Source organism: Leucoraja erinacea, chromosome 9 (assembly GCF_028641065.1).
Source record: "Leucoraja erinacea ecotype New England chromosome 9, Leri_hhj_1, whole genome shotgun sequence".
Classification (NCBI taxonomy): Eukaryota; Metazoa; Chordata; class Chondrichthyes; order Rajiformes; family Rajidae; genus Leucoraja; species Leucoraja erinaceus.
Genome location: NC_073385.1, coordinates 478544 through 494419, shown reverse-complemented (window position 1 = coordinate 494419; position 15876 = coordinate 478544). Strand labels below are relative to the sequence as shown.

The 15876-nt window shown below is 40.9% G+C and overlaps 1 protein-coding gene across 7 annotated transcripts in view; it reads left to right on the top strand.

Moving 5' to 3' along the window:
• The window catches only part of atxn3 (ataxin 3), a 113731-nt gene that overhangs the window by 33072 nt on the left and 64783 nt on the right, over positions 1-15876 (top strand). For 5 of the 7 annotated variants that reach the window (XM_055640058.1, XM_055640054.1, XM_055640059.1 and 2 more), the window contains 2 exons: positions 242-414; positions 15257-15389. In XM_055640058.1, coding sequence (XP_055496033.1) covers positions 242-414; positions 15257-15389 — 306 coding nt within the window. Of the gene's footprint in view, positions 1-241; positions 415-12280; positions 12373-15256; positions 15390-15876 lie in introns of all 7 variants that reach the window. The other 2 variants (XR_008723968.1, XM_055640057.1) reach the window with 1 other exon arrangement.

Here is a 15876-nt window from a genome sequence, read left to right as displayed (position 1 = left end):
ATTTCCTCCAGGGATTCATTTTGCCAGAGATCGAGTGTTCCAGAAAACGTTTCCATTTCGCAATAGATATTCACAAAAACATAAGCACTCGAAAAGACTAGTGGGAAGAACATCCCGTATGATATTTATAGGGCATGAAATATGTTTAAATGGCAGTAAAAATACCAGAGCAATGGAAGGTTTATGCACATGCATTCGCCATTGCCATTTTCTGACTTGTTATTTTGAATCATTTCTCAAGGGTACAGAGCAATGATTGGGAGCAAGTAATTGATGTGAATAAATCAATTTCAAATGATTTGGATGATGATGAGGATGAAAATCTGCAGCATGCATTGTCACTAAGTCGTCAGCATATGGAGACAGAGGATGAGGAAGCAGATCTACGAAGAGCAATTCACCTCAGCATGCAAGGTAAAGGTTGGTCCAATCAGAAGTACTCCTTGACCAAGTTTAATGCTTGGCTCTTATCATCTGTTCAGCCAGACATTTTAAGTAGGAAGGATCTGCAGGTGCTGGTTTACATCGAAGATAGTCACAAAAAGCTGGAGTAACTCAGTGGGTCAGGCAGCATCTTTGGAGAAAAGGAATAGGTGACGTTTCAGATCGAGACCCAAAACGTCACCTATTCCTTCTCCAGGGATGCTGCCTGACCCGCTGATTTCCTCCAGAACTTTGTAACCTTGACATTTTAAGTACCATTTTAAGATAGACTGCCTGGCTAAAAACCGTGAATCCTTCCCATGGTTAGAAATATCCTGTCATAGATTCATACGTACAGAAACTGGCCCTTCAATCCAACTCATCCATGCTGACCAAGATACCCTATCAAAGCTATTCCCATTAACCTGTGTATGGTGCATAACCCTCTAAACCCTTCCTATCATGCACCTGTCCAAATATATTTTAAATGTTGTCATTTTAATTGCCCCATCTACGTTCTATGGCAGCTTGTTCCATATTCCCACAGACCGCTTGGTGAAAAGTTGGCCTTCTGGTTCCTATCCTATCTTTCCCTTCATTTTAATCCTATACCCACCCGCTAGTTCGAGATGCCCTTACTCTCGGGGGAAAAAGACTCTGTGGCTTTGCATTTGCCCTATCTATTCCTCTCATGATCTTGTACACCTCTAGGATTACTCCTCATCCTCCTCCTGTCCATGGAATGAAGTCCTAACTTGCCCAACCGCACCTATAGCTCAGGCCTTTCAGTCCCAGAGTGTTAGCAGTGTGAACAGTGCGGTCTCACCAACATTTTGTACATCTGTAACATCACACCCCAACCTCTATACTCAATTCCCTGACTAATGAAGGCCAATGTGCCAACAACCTTCTTCACTATCTACCTGTGATGCCACTTTCATGGAACTACGTACCGTACTTGTACTCCTTTATCCCCTATGCCCGAGGGCTCTATCGTTCTATGTGATCCTGCCCTGGTTTGACTTTCCAAAATGCAACATCTCACACTTATTTGAATTAAACTCCATTAACCATTCCTTGGCGCACTTGACTGGCTGCCGTAATTCTTGATAATCAACTTCGCTGTCTACAATGCCACCTGTTTAAGCATCATCCGCAAACTGACTAATTATGCCTTGTGCATTCTTATCCAAATTGTTGATATAAATGACGAACAGCAAAGGGCCCAGCACTGATTCCTGAGGCAGGCCACTAGCCATAGCCTTCAGTCTGAAAAACAACCTTCCACCACCCTCTGTTTCCTACCATGAAGCTAATTCTGTATCCAGTTGGCCTGCTGTCCCGAGATCCTATGTGATCTGATCTTCCAGAGCAGCCTACACTACCTTATCAAAGGCCTTGCTGAAGTTATGTCTACAACCCTGCCCTTGGCAACTTTCTTGCTACTTCTTCAATGAACTACATCAAACTGGTAAGACACCATCTCCCACGTACAAGACCATGCTGGTTATTCAAAATCAACCTTTGTCTATCCAAATAATGTATATTTAATCCCTCAGAATCTTCTCCAGTAACTTTCCAAACACAGTTAGACCCACTCATCTATTGTTCCCAGGTTTTTCTTTGCAGTCTTTAAATAAAGGCACAGTGTAAACTACCCTGTAGTCTTCCAGCACCTCACCCATGTACAATAATGATTCATATATCTCAGCCAGGATTCTTGTAATTTATTTTCCCCTCTGTGTTTTTGATTATATATCTGATCAGGTCCCAGACATTAATCGACTTTCATATGTCTTAGGACAACCCGCACCTCCTCAACTGTAATAGAGGCATTCCTGAAGATGTTTCCATTAATTTTCCCAAGTTGCCCAGACCTCATGCCTTTCTGTAGTAAAGTCAATTGTAATTCCACACATCATAATAAATCTCTGCAGTTACTGCAAATCACAAGCATCTTGCTGATGGTTCTTGCTGATGTTTTCTTGCTGGTAACAATAAATCAACATTCCGAAAAACATTGGTGCAACAAATTAACAAAATAAATTACTTTTAAAAAATGTCTTTTAGTTTAGTTTAGAGATATAGCGTGGAAACCGGCCCACCGAGTCTGCACTGACCAGCGATCCCCGCACATTAACACAAGCCTACACCCATCAAGGACAATTTCCACTTATACCGAGTATACAAACCCAAGCCAATTAAGCTACAAACCTGTACGTTTTTGGAATGTGGGAAGAAACCGAAGATAAAACCCACGTGGTTGACTGGGAGACAGCACCCGTAGTCAGGATCGAACCCGAGTCTCTGGCGCTGTAAGGCAGCAACTCCACCGCTGCCGCACTCTCATTTTATCTCACGACTTCAAATTGTGCAATGAAATTGAGCTGGAAATCCTCAAATGTTTATCACAAAGTGCTACTTCTAAAGATGCACAGTTGTGTGGGGGGCAAACAAAAACCATGTGGTGTAGCATTAAAATGATAAAGGCTGAATCGGACACAGCCATGCCATTTTGTATCAGTCTTAGTCTTAGGTTTTTTTAGTTTTTAGAGATGCAGTGCGGAAACAGGCCCTTCGCGCTGATCAGCGATTCCCTGCACATTAACACTATCCTACACCCACTGGGGACAATTTTTACATTTACCAAGCCGATTAACCTACAAACCTGTATGTCTTTGGGGTGTGGAAGGAAACCGAAGATCTCGGAGAAAACCCACCCAGGTCCCGGGGAGAACGTAGAAACTCTGTACAGACAGCACCCGTATTCGGGATCGAACCCAGGTCTCCGGCGCTGCATTCGCTGTACGGCAGCAACATTACCGCTGCCCCACCGTCTGGAGCAATTACCTTGCACACTCCTAATAGGAGATTGCATTGAATTATTAAAGTGCCAAATATCTTGGAGAAAATATACTTCTATCTGTTCAGAAAGGAAGGCTCATTTGGTGAACCTTCTTTACTCTTTATGCCAAGCCTAAGCCTGTCAAACCCTATAGTAGCAATATTACAAAGTTTTGAGATTTTAAAAATCAAGTCTGCAATTTATCCCATCAGATAAAGCATAAAAATAAGTTTAATTTGACATCTAATTCACTTTCATATCTTCAGCATTAAAAAAAGTATGGCCATTTTCATACTCGGAAATTAGCATCTTGTTCCCTATTGATTTTCCATTGACTTAACACAAAAGCTGCGATCGAGGACAGTCAAAAGCCCATAACTTTATTAAAAATTAAGAGAACTGAAATTCATTTTCAGTTATTGTAGATTGAAGCATTCTGAAACAAATATTAAACAATCTTACTTGGATGACCTGAAATTAAAGCATATAATTAGTTAGTTACCCAATTGTAGCCAATTCCAAAATTCAATTACTAGATTTAAACATCTATCCATTTCTTAAGGAAAGATTAACATTTTTAAATAGCCTAAGTGTCCAAAGAACATTCAGACAAGAATTCACAATATAACATAATTTTTAAATCTCATTGACATTAATTTATAGGCCAAATGGAAGGAATTTAGTGTTCAATTGCTGTAAATTAATGGCCATTTAAATCAGCTTTCGAGTGGGATCGTGTGGAACGTGATGGTTTGGAACGTTCCCATTGCGGCGAATTTGTACTCCATATGCCCAGAAAAATACTGCAGGATTTAATGGGCCCCCAAATCAGCTACTCGCAACATAAAATTTTGTATAAAGGGATCTTAAGAAGCGCTTTTTAATGTAAAAATAAACAGCCTACCTTGCGTTGTCCCCTACATGAGATCCGTCCCGTTGGCGGCGGTCGCGGGTTTAGAGGATGATTTTTAATCTACTATGACAATTAAATAAACCAATTTAGTTTAAAAATAGCTGCAGCTAACTAATTTCGCAGCGATTTTTCGTCAGCAATTAAGTAGGTTGAACAACCTCGATTTGAATAGCCGAGAGAAAATCGCGTTTTAAACCTGCCCCCCTTAAAGGCGCCAAAATCGCGCACACGGGCAGCGACAGAACTGCAACGCCGCTGAAGGTACGTTTTGCAACATACCTACCTATCGGCCTGTAAAAACATAGTGTGGCATTAGCTGATACACAGACCACCAGGTCGAACCCTCGTCAGTAGCTACGAGAGCTGGCACGTGTCATAGGCTAGGGGGAGTGTCCTGCTACTTAAGCTTATCTCACCTTGAGACCAAGCAGTCAACAGGTAGCTGAGTTCCAGAGGAAAAACTTCGCTCAGTTACAGTAGCAATGACAATTACGTTAACTAACATGTAACACCTGAATAAAACTACTGTTTGAACCTGCCTGACGTCTGGCCTTCTCCTGACCACGTTTCGTGCCGCTACATTGGTGACCCCGACTATCCGAATCAAAATTTGGATTTCACCCGACGCACGCAGCCTTGGGAGACCTGATGTCTGCAGCCGACTGCCCAGCCCTGCACAACGACGCTGCCGCCAACCAGGCCCTACCCTAAGGTATGCCGCAGGCCGCCCGGGTCAAAGGGCGCGGTCCAGTGACAGTCCTTGTGTGACGGCCGCCAAGCTCTCCCGCATGACCTGCCCGGAGCCGACCACCGGAGCTGAGAGGCCGCGGCAGCTTCCCCACCGGCCGTCGCTCTTCCACCAGCCGCCGCTGCCCCACCAACTGCTGCAGGAGCTGCGAGCGTAGCAGCCCCCCATCCCCAGCATCACCGACGCACGCCCGACAGCCCCGGGAGCGGGGAGAGAGTGGGCCCGCCCATTACCCCACCGGCCGCTGCCCGGGGCCTAGCCACCCGATAGGGCGGGCTTACCTGGGGCGACTGCTGAAGACGCCCTTCTGCTCCTCACCGGTGTGGATCCCTGGGCGCTGGCTGCCTCTCCGGCCCAGCAGCAGGATCTTGAATCGCTGTTGAAGGCCTCATCAGCCGGCCGGCAAAATGGCCGCCCGACTACAAAAATGGCTGCCGTGGCCGGCCAGATGAGAAGCTCGACCTTCCCTGATCGCCGTCCACAGCGTCCCCTTCTGGCTGGATGCCATCCCTGCAGCCTCACCACGCACGGGGTGTCCCCAACCCACATGCAGGAGCCGCCCTCGACAATTCTATTTCTTCCTCCGGTTCTGGGGGAGGGTCCTGTGGCGTCAGCTGATACACAGAGCACCGGGTCGAACCCTCGTCAGTAGCTACGAGGGCTGGCACGTGACATCATGGGCTAGGGGGAGTGTCCTGCTACTTAAGCTTATCTCACCTTGAGACCAAGCAGTCAACAGGTAGCTGAGTTCCAGAGAACAACCTCACTCAGCTACAGCAGCAATGACAATTACGTTAGCAGACCAAACTAACATGTAACACCTGAATAAAACTAATGTTTGAACCGGCCTGACGTCTGGCTTTTCCTGACCAAGTCTGGTGCCGCTACAATAAATTTTTTTGTTCATTGACAGTACAAAGGGATAGCTGTATTTTCAAGGAAGGTCTTGTAGAAAGATGCTGGGGCGGGTGGAAGATCTGGAAGAGATGATTGCTGAAAAATAATTTATATATTCTATTCTTTAAGTGCGTGTATGTCACCTCTGAGTCAAAAGGCTGTGGTTTAAGTCCTATTCCAGAGACACAATCACGTAATCCAGACTAACATTTTTGTGTCAAATTGTAGTCGGGAGAGTAATTCAAGGCCCTGTATTCCCATTTAGTTGGGTGCAACGTGAAGGTCAGTGGTGTTCACTTAACATTCTGCCAAGTATTAATCCATAACTATTAACTAAAACAGATCTTTTTTTACTTCATTGTTGTTTGTGGGATATTGCTATGTACAAATTCACATGAATTTTCCACAATTGACTATCTCAAAAGTACTTCTGTTGTAAAGGGTTTTGGGATATCATTACATTGAAAAAGATACAAGAAAAATACAGGTGTTCGTTTTTTTGCATGTGTGTGTGAATGGACAACCACCAAGTCTTATTTTGTCATGTCTTTTCTGCTTCAATTCATCTTCAATGTAGTGTTTGCAAGTCTCTTTAGTTTATAGTAGAACAATTGTCTAAGTTGTTGATTATTGAGTGTCATTTCTATAGAAAGCAAAATATGAAGACCACAGGCATTATTTTTAATAATTTTTAATGAGCCAAATTAGATTACTGCTTTACTACAGTTGAATTTTGAAAAACAGATAGATTAAAATAGCTTTTATCCTTTGAAACAGAAATGTCCAAAAGAAGGTGATAGTCTTCACACCCCTGCATGGCTGGAAAGAGCGCAAAGCTGTACTGTATACCGTATGTACATACACTGTTAAGAGGGAGAGGATTCGTTACTGACCTGTTCTATAACTGGTTACTAAATAAAACATGAAAACCATGTTTTTATGTTTGTAGTTTACAAAAAAATGAACTGCATATAGAATTTAGAAGCTGCAAAATAAAGTGTTTTTTTTTACGTAATCACGTTGTTGAAATGATTAGGTGTATATAAGGAAATATTTTTGGGGCACTTGGTGAAACCAACCACTTATGTACTTCTGAACAAATGTTCTACTTCTGAAAATGATTGCCTTAAGAATGAAATCTGTTACTTCAAAAACAAATTAGATATCTAACTAATAGCTGGTAGGCAACAAAGGTGATGCCTCCATCTCCATAATCAACAATCCACACTACAAAATTGCATTGTCAGATACCATGCCATAAATTGACAATTTCTTTTGATTTGAATTATAGAACTAGGTGCCACAACAACCCAGTTATTAATCATACTCGTGTGAGTTCTTGAGCAGCTATTTGCTTCCCCCATACCTTTTTACAACTCTATCTACCTTTCATGCTTGCTCGGGGAGAGTAGTTAACATAATCAAGGACCATCTTCACCCCAGTCCTTCCCTCTTCTCTCTACTCCCGTCAGGCAGCAGACACCAAAGCTCGAAAGCACGTACCACCCGATTTTGTGACCACTTCTCTGCAATTATCGAACAACTAATCGGTCCACCCATAAGCTAAAGAGTAGTCCTGACCTCCCAAACTATCTCATTGCGGACTTGCGTTTATTTTTCATCTGTACTTTCACTGTAACTGTACTGCTAGAAAGCTGTAACGCAATATTCTGCCCTTCGGCATTTTCCTCTTTGCCTACCTATTGGACTTGTGTATGGCTTGATTGTACTTGGGGATGGTATGATTTAACTAGACAGCATACAATCAAAGTATTCCACTGTATCTCAGTACACTTGACAATAATAAGCCAATACTAATACTTTTAAAACTCAGTGAGACCAAGCGTGGGCCTGGCGATCGTTTCGCCGAACACCTCCGCTCGGTCCGCATTAACGAACCTGACCTCCCGGTGGCTCAGCACTTCAACTCCCCCTCCCATTCCGTATCCGACCTCTCTGTCCTGGGCCTGGGCCTCCTCCACGGCCAGAGTGAGCAACACCGGAAATTGGAGGAACAGCACCTCATATTCCGCTTGGGGAGTCTGCATCCTGGTGGCATGAACATTGAATTCTCACAATTCTGTTAGCCCTTGCTGTCTCCACCCCTTCCTCCCTCTCCCTCAGCCCTCGGGCTTCTCCTTTTTCCTTTCTTCTCCCCGCCTCCCCCCACCCCCCCATCAGTCTGAAGAAGGGTTTCGGCCCGAAATGTTGCCTATTTCCTTCGCTCCATAGATGCTGCTGCACCCGCTGAGTTTCTCCAGCATTTTTGTGTACCTACTTTTAAAACTTATTGGATTGCAGTAAAATAGAGTCCTGATATGGCTACGTCTAGAATATTGTGCACAGGAAATGCTGTATATCTAAGACGGGATATACTTGTAGGAGATAAAGTGTATCAAAGGTTTACCAGATTGATATCTAGAATGATGAGATTTGTCCCATGAAGAGAGATGAAGCAGACTGATCATATACTCTCTAGAGTTTAGAAGAATGGAAGATGATCTTATTGAAGCATGCAAAATCCTTATGGGGTTGTCCATATTTTAGCAGGCTAATATAGCTTTTCTCCGAGTTGTAAATAAATGAATTGAGTTTATAACGAAGCCAAGGAAATTTGTTAGTGAATTTGCTGGTGAACCTTTATCATCTGGCTCTTTTTACCATGTCATTACCATTTAAATTGGCCTGCTGAAATTATAACGCAAACATTGCTGTGCAGCAACGGACTTGATGCTGTCGAGTTTAGAAGTCATTAACTGACAACTGAACCATGAACAATCGGATGTGTTTATGGAATCATAGAGGAACATTTCAGAATGAAGAACAAATAAGACAATCGAATGCTGAAGAGAGGCACAATTCACGCTGAGGTTTAATGTTACCGATGTTACCGATAGGGAATAAACATCTTGAATTACTTTTGGGTGTTAAGTTACCAGGTTTAAAGAAGAAACATTGTTCTTGTCCCACATGAGAAGCAGAATATTTATTTTGTGTATATAGTGGATAAATGGGATGTGTTTTTGAAAGTTATTTTACTTTATAATTTTTGATATTTTCATTATTTTGACTAATACTAGTTTTTCCTACTACTTTTATTTTACATGGAGCAGCCTCAAAGGGATGGCGATGTATTAAAAGTTCAGTTATATAATAATTGTAGCTTAAAAGCTGTATTTAAGCTTGGAGCATAGTTGTGTGATGTGGAGTTAAACTTTGTTCAAATAGGATGAAAATTAGGATAGTTAAAACAATCTGTTCTGCTAACATTGAAAGATGAGTCGTGCATTCCCCTGAGGGTTTAGGGGAAATAGTAGGTATGTTCAAAGAGATATTTGAATATTTTAACACACAATGTAGCCAGCTAATATTTGGTGGAATAGATAATATTGAAAGGAGAAAGTTGTCTCCATATGAATAACTAAAGCTAGAACGGTGTCATATGGCCTAACATGTTGCATGCTTTCTAGATATACAATACATTTTGATTAAATAAATGTAAGAGGTACTATAAAGAAAAATGACAAAGTTCAAACAATTAGGCTGTATGAATGAATATTGTAAATCCAGGGCATTATCAAAAGAAAATTTGTACATCCTGAACATTTTAAGGTCTTTTATCTTGTTGATAAATGAGCAATTTGGTGGCTGTTTTTTGTTTTTGGTATTGGAAGGAATAATGAGTATAAATTCTTCACTTTGCTGGACCAAAAACTTTTCTTTGGCAAAAGTTGTGAATAATATTAACATTTTAATCAAACAATAGGAAAGAAAGGGGAGCCATAAAGATAATGATGCAAATCTAGTGTCACGATTTTCCTTCTGTTCAGCCTGTCTAAAATGTAAGTTACAACTCTGATTATTAGTATTCCAGTTAACTATTTAAATTGAATTTTATTTCAGCCCTCTCTGCTTTGCTGAAACTGCTTAGGCATGTACTTGGAACACTTACAGCACCCTATACAATACAGCTGGATTTTAAAGTTTTAAATTAAAATTTTAGATTTTTAGTCTCAATTTTGAATATTCCTAATAAATTAATATTGTTGAAGTCAATGCTCTATCAATTAGACAAAGTGAGCTTGCATTAAAAAAATAAATAGCGGGGAAACCTCAATATCTGTAAAAAGAAGAACAGAATTAATGTTTTGGGTCAAAGATACTTCCTCAGATCCGGGAAAGAGAAAACAACTTGGTTTCATATTGCAGACGATTGGGGGAGGGGTGGATTATCCCTGATAAACTGAGTAAAGAGCAGCAACAGGATAAACTGTAAACTAGGTCAGATGGTTAAAGGGAGGCAATAAAGGAGAGCAAGAATCGGAATAAAAGGATAATAACGGCGATGAAATGGGGGCAGTTAAAAAGTGAAAACACAAAGGAATATTAAAATCACAAAATGCAGCACATTTTGTCATTGTTGGTCGGTCATTTTGGGCTAATGAAGAGCGGGAAAACTGAGGTAATGTTACAGATAGAACGGTCATTCTGATGCAGCGAGAGAGAATTATCTGAAGTTGCAGAATTCAGCGTTGGGTTCTAAAGGCTGCAGTGTGCTCAGGAAGATGAGGTGCTTTTCCTCAAGCTCGCATTAAGCTGCCGACCAAAGACTCGGTGGGGTGGAGAAATAAATTTGCAAGCGCAGGCTTAGTGCAGAAACTAAATAATATTGGTGCTGAGTATGCTTATGTGAACATTACATAGAAACATAGAAAATAGGTGCAGGAGTAGGCCATTCGGCCCTTCGAGCCTGCACCGCCATTCAATATGATCATGGCTGATCATCCAACTCGGTATCCTGTACCTGGCTTCTCTCCATACCCCCTGATCCCCTTAGCCACAAGGGCCACATCTAACTCCCTCTTAAATATAGCCAATGAACTGGCCTCAACTACATTCTGTGGCAGAGAGTTCCAGAGATTCACCAAAAAAGTTCAAGTTGCGAGCTCAAAAGAAGGGTTACACTTATTAAGAAGAGTATGTATTGATCTGTAGAATGTAGCTAAGGAATTTTGCTAAACTTACATACACCGAGTAAATGGAATTTCTTACTTTAAACTATTAACAAGGCCAAAGGCAAAATTTATCGGGATTAAAAATTATTTTGATTTTTAATTTATTGAACAGAAGATATGCTCTATGGACAAACTCTCACTGGGAAAACAAAAACTAGTGGAAATATAATCTAAGATAGTTGCAGCATAAAGTTTTACTACATTAAACTCAAACAGAAACTAAAAGTCATATGAAAATAATAGAAACAAAAATGTTGGTTCCTCTTTTATTGCCACATATTTATACTTAAAAAAAAAATATTTTTAGTTATTAGAAGCAAATGTACAAAAATGGAACCAACGGCATATAAAATGATACAGTTATTGTACAGTTTCAATTTTAACTTTTTAGCTTTAGTTGGAAGAAAAGGAAGGAGAAAAAGCAAGAAAGAAAAAAGTGAGATGTGCAAAGATAGAACCCCTAGACTAAAAGGACAAAAAGAGAAAGAAAGAGAAAAGTGATGATATACCTGCCTCGCATCCCTCCCCACCCATCACCCAACCCGTAATTAGATTTAAATCCAAAATTGTGTTGTACCATACTATCCTTGTAATAAATCAGTGAATGGTGTCCATGCCTTCGAAAAATGATCTGGTTTTTCTGCCAAGACAAGTCTAATATTTTCAAGATGTAGCCTCTCAGACATGTTTGTAATCCACATCTTAAGAGTAGAGACTGATGTATGTTTCCAAAATTTAAGTATTCGTTTTTTCGCCATTATCAGGCCATAAGTAAGGAAACGTCTTTGAAATAGTGATAGCTCAGAGCAGGCTTCTGAAGTACCTAGAGTGATCAGTTCCGTGTCGGGGTCCAATTTTGTTTTTAGTGTTTTTGAAAAAAAATCAAAAATTCCTCTCCAGAAATTATGTAACTTTATACAAGAGGCAAAGGAATGGGTTATAGTTGCTTCCTGAAGAAGACATTTATCGTAAATAGGAGATACATTTGGAAAGATCTTATTCAGTTTAGACTTTGAATAATACTGTGCAGTATTTTAAATTGAATTAACGAATGCCTAACGTTGATCGAACAGTTGTGTATATATAGAAGGTTTTCCTCCCATCTGTCTTTTAAAATGTTTAGGCCAAGCTCATCTTCCCAAGCTCTTCTAATTACTTCTGACGATGGGATTTCTATATTTAAAAGGGTGTTATACAGATATGATATTAACTTGTTTGAATCAGAGTTTCTATTCATACATTCGTCTGATGTAAGATTGATAGTTTTGGGTATATGTTTTCAGACAGTCTTGAATTTGAAGGTATCTGAAATATTGACTACCTTTCAGGTGATATTTCGACTAATTCTTGAAACGAGAGAAGAGTTCCCATCTCATAAAGATCTCCAAGTTTTTAAATTCCTAATCTTTCCCCATGTGTGAACGTTTTGTCTAAAATAGATGGCTTGAACGAAGGATTGTTGGCAATTGGTGAGAGAAGAGATACATTCCTCAGTTTAAGGGTTGACTTCACTTGTCTCCAGATTCGTAAGGTACAGTGGATAATCGGATTTTTCTCATATAGTGTTTTCTTCAAATTTATAGGAGAGCGAAGAATCGCGCCTATGTTAAAAGGCGAGCAATCCTCTCTCTCCATTATTAACCATTTAACTGTTGACATGTGTTGTCCAACCAATAGATTACGTTTTTACTATTCGTTGCCCAATAATAGTATAAAAAATTGGGGAGAGCCAGCCACATTTATACTTGACCTTGTAAGGAATTGAAATGCCTCTGTGGTGCAATGCTACTTTATTTTGTGTGTACTTTATTGGATACACAATAATAGTAACTCTTCTTCCAGATTTCTGCTCTAAACAATCGCAATCAGACCTTCAATTGAAGCCTTTTATACATTCGCCACCTGCACCATTTGATCCATGGCTGGTTGTCTCCCCTTGAGTGATGCCTTCCACTCACTGATACGAATCAATTCAATACCAACTGCAGGTCCAACTACAACATTTCCTAAACTTTGCAGTTAGCTGTTAATTGGACATAATCAACCTCAGCAAATTGATAATATCCTATTGAAAGGGAGTGGGTGTTTAAGCTGTCAGGACATTTTATTATTTGCCAAAATATGCATCTCAATAGCATAATGATAGAAGACTTACTATTCCACACACCACTCGTAAGTCTGGAGATTTTTCTAATGATAAATTTAGCTTCAGAAGCGTTTTCATTTTGCATGTAAAAACCCACTTGAGAACCATGGACGATTTTAAAATTTTACAGCCAGATTTATCACTTCTGAGACCTTTTTAGATACCAAAGGAATCAAGAAAAAACACAAATAATGCCTTACTGTTGATGAAATGCAGTGAGGAAACGCGATAATTCCCAATATTTTCAATTTCGATATCTGCACGGCCAATGTTCGCCAAGCACTTTAGCTGTTGTTGTCCCTTCAGTTCTCGCTTCTCTTTACCTTCATTTCGCTTCACTTTTGTAATTCTGAAGTTGGGTACATGTCTCTCACGCTTACCCCGACTTCCACAATTTTTTTACAGCGCAAAATTTCACAATTTTGACGTTTTTTAACAGGTAGGAAAGTACGCGTTTCATGTATTAACAACATATACCGGAAGCTGCGATGTCCTCCAGATGGATTGAGCAGCTGCGTGCGTCAAGCCCTATGACCCGGTCGGTGACCTTACGTGCAACCCCCCTATACATTTTTTTAGGATCTAAACCTTAATGGAGATCCTGTCCAGTATTGATTCTGTGGTATTTACTTGTCAATGTCAACAAATTACAAGGATATATTTTTGAATATCCTGCTTGTTCTTGAGGTTGCTTCGCAGACTAGAAACGTGGGAAATGGGTACAGTAGTAGGCCATTCGGCCCTTTGAGCCAGCACCAATCCATTCAATATGATCATGGCTGATCATCCTAAATCAGTACCCCATACCCCTTGATTCCGTTAGCCCCAAGCCCTCCCACTGGCTTAACACTTCACTCCTCCTCTTTCCTTATCTGACACTCTCTCTACTTTTCACATCTACCCTTGGTCACCGAGAAGATACGTTTCAATCTCTTATTTAGTTACCTGAACTGAGCTGAGGCTGATTTTTATTATATGACTTGTCTGCTGAATGGTGAAGTAGGAAGGAGAGTTGTGTAATTTTCCCTTGCATTTGACCTTCCAAACTGCAGTACATCCTCACACTTGTTCAGGTTGCAATCCAGTCACCCGCAGTGAAAGTGCACATGTTGAATATAGCTCTGTATTGACATTGTTACTCTGACACTTGCTGAATGGTTTAGACATTATGAGGTCTGGGTCCATAGACTGGGTCTATGTTGAGACAGATCTCTGCTATTTGTGAAGTATATAAATGACTTGGAGATAAACGTAGACGGGTTAGTTAGCAAGCTTGCAGGTGAGACTGAGATTTCTGGGGTCGGACTGTGAGAAAGGCTTGATTTAGATCAGCTACAGAAATAGGTGGAGAAATGGCAGATGGAGTTTAATCTGAGCAAGTGTGAGGTGCTTCACTCTGGGAGGGGAAATGTATGCAATTAATGGCGTGACCTGACACAGCATTAATTAGGGCTCTAGGTCTGTCCATAGCTCCCTGAAAGTGGCAACACAAGTAGACAGAGTGGTAAAGAAGACATGTGGTATGGTGTGCTTACTTTCTTAGGTCAGGGGTTGAATATAAGAGTCATGATGCAGCTTGAAGTGCCCCATTGCAGGAAGGATGGGGAGGCTTTGGAAAGGTTGCAGAGGAGGTTTACCAGAATGAGGCCTGGAATAGAGAGTAAAGGGAGAGGTTGGACAGACTTGGATTGTTTGCTCTGGAACGTCGGAAGTTGCAGGGAGACCTGATAGAAATATATAAAATTATGAGTGGCCTAGATAGGGTAGACTGGCAGAACCTTATTCCCAGGATGGAAACATTACATAGTAAAGGACATGGCTTTAAGGTGAGGGGGGGGCGGAGCAAAATTTTATTTTACTCCGAGAATGGTAAGTGGCTGGAACGCGCTGTAGTCATTGGAGGTAGTCATTGAGGCAGAGATAGACACAAAAAGCTGGAGTGTCTCAGTGGGACAGGCAGCATCTCTGGAGAGAAGGAATGGGTGACAATTCAGATCAAGACCCTTCTTCAGTCATTGAGGCCGATACAATAGTGGCATTGAATAGACTTTTGTATAGACGTACAGGGAATGGAGGGATATGGATTATGCCCAGGAAGGTAAGGATTGGTCTTGGTATAGTGTGGTATAGTACAGATACTGTGGGCTGAAGGGTCTGTTCCTGTGGTGTACTATTCTAGTTGCTTGGTTCTCAGATATGACATTTGGAAGAATGTAATTTTAAGTGCTTGGATATTCTATTTAATAATGTGATATTAACAAATCTTTAGGTTTTATACAAGGAACAGAAAATTCCGAAATGGCCACATCCCAAAATAGAACTACAGATCCTTCAGGAACAATTGCAGCTGAATCTCCTACAATGGAGGAGCTCCGAAGACGGAGACAAGCGTACTTTGAGAGGTGAGCATACCATTAGTCTCCATTACGGGAACACACGAGTTAATATCCATAATAGAATGGGCAACTTTTATTTTTAAAGTATTGATTTTCAAAATGTTCTTAGTCTCCTGTACTATAATAACATTAACAAGACATTTGGACAGGTTCATGGATAGGAAAGGTTTAGAGGAATATGGGCCAAATGCGTGCAGGTGGGAGTGGGCATGTTGGGCCATGCTGTGTGTGTGACTGATAATTGCTCTTTTCTAAGCTTCCGCCCAGTCTAGTTTCAGTAAAAACACTGAATCAAGCACTTGAAACCTCCTTTCCTTTACATATATTGATTAACCCCATACATAAGAGGCATTGCCCTAACCCAATGATACAACAGTTCAATATCTATATTACTAAAACTCTGTTCTTGACCGGTTTCGGCTTTCTGTGCTGCGGTTTCCGAGAGTACGCCACCACCTATGGCTATCATTTTTGGCCACCTCGCTCGGAGCCC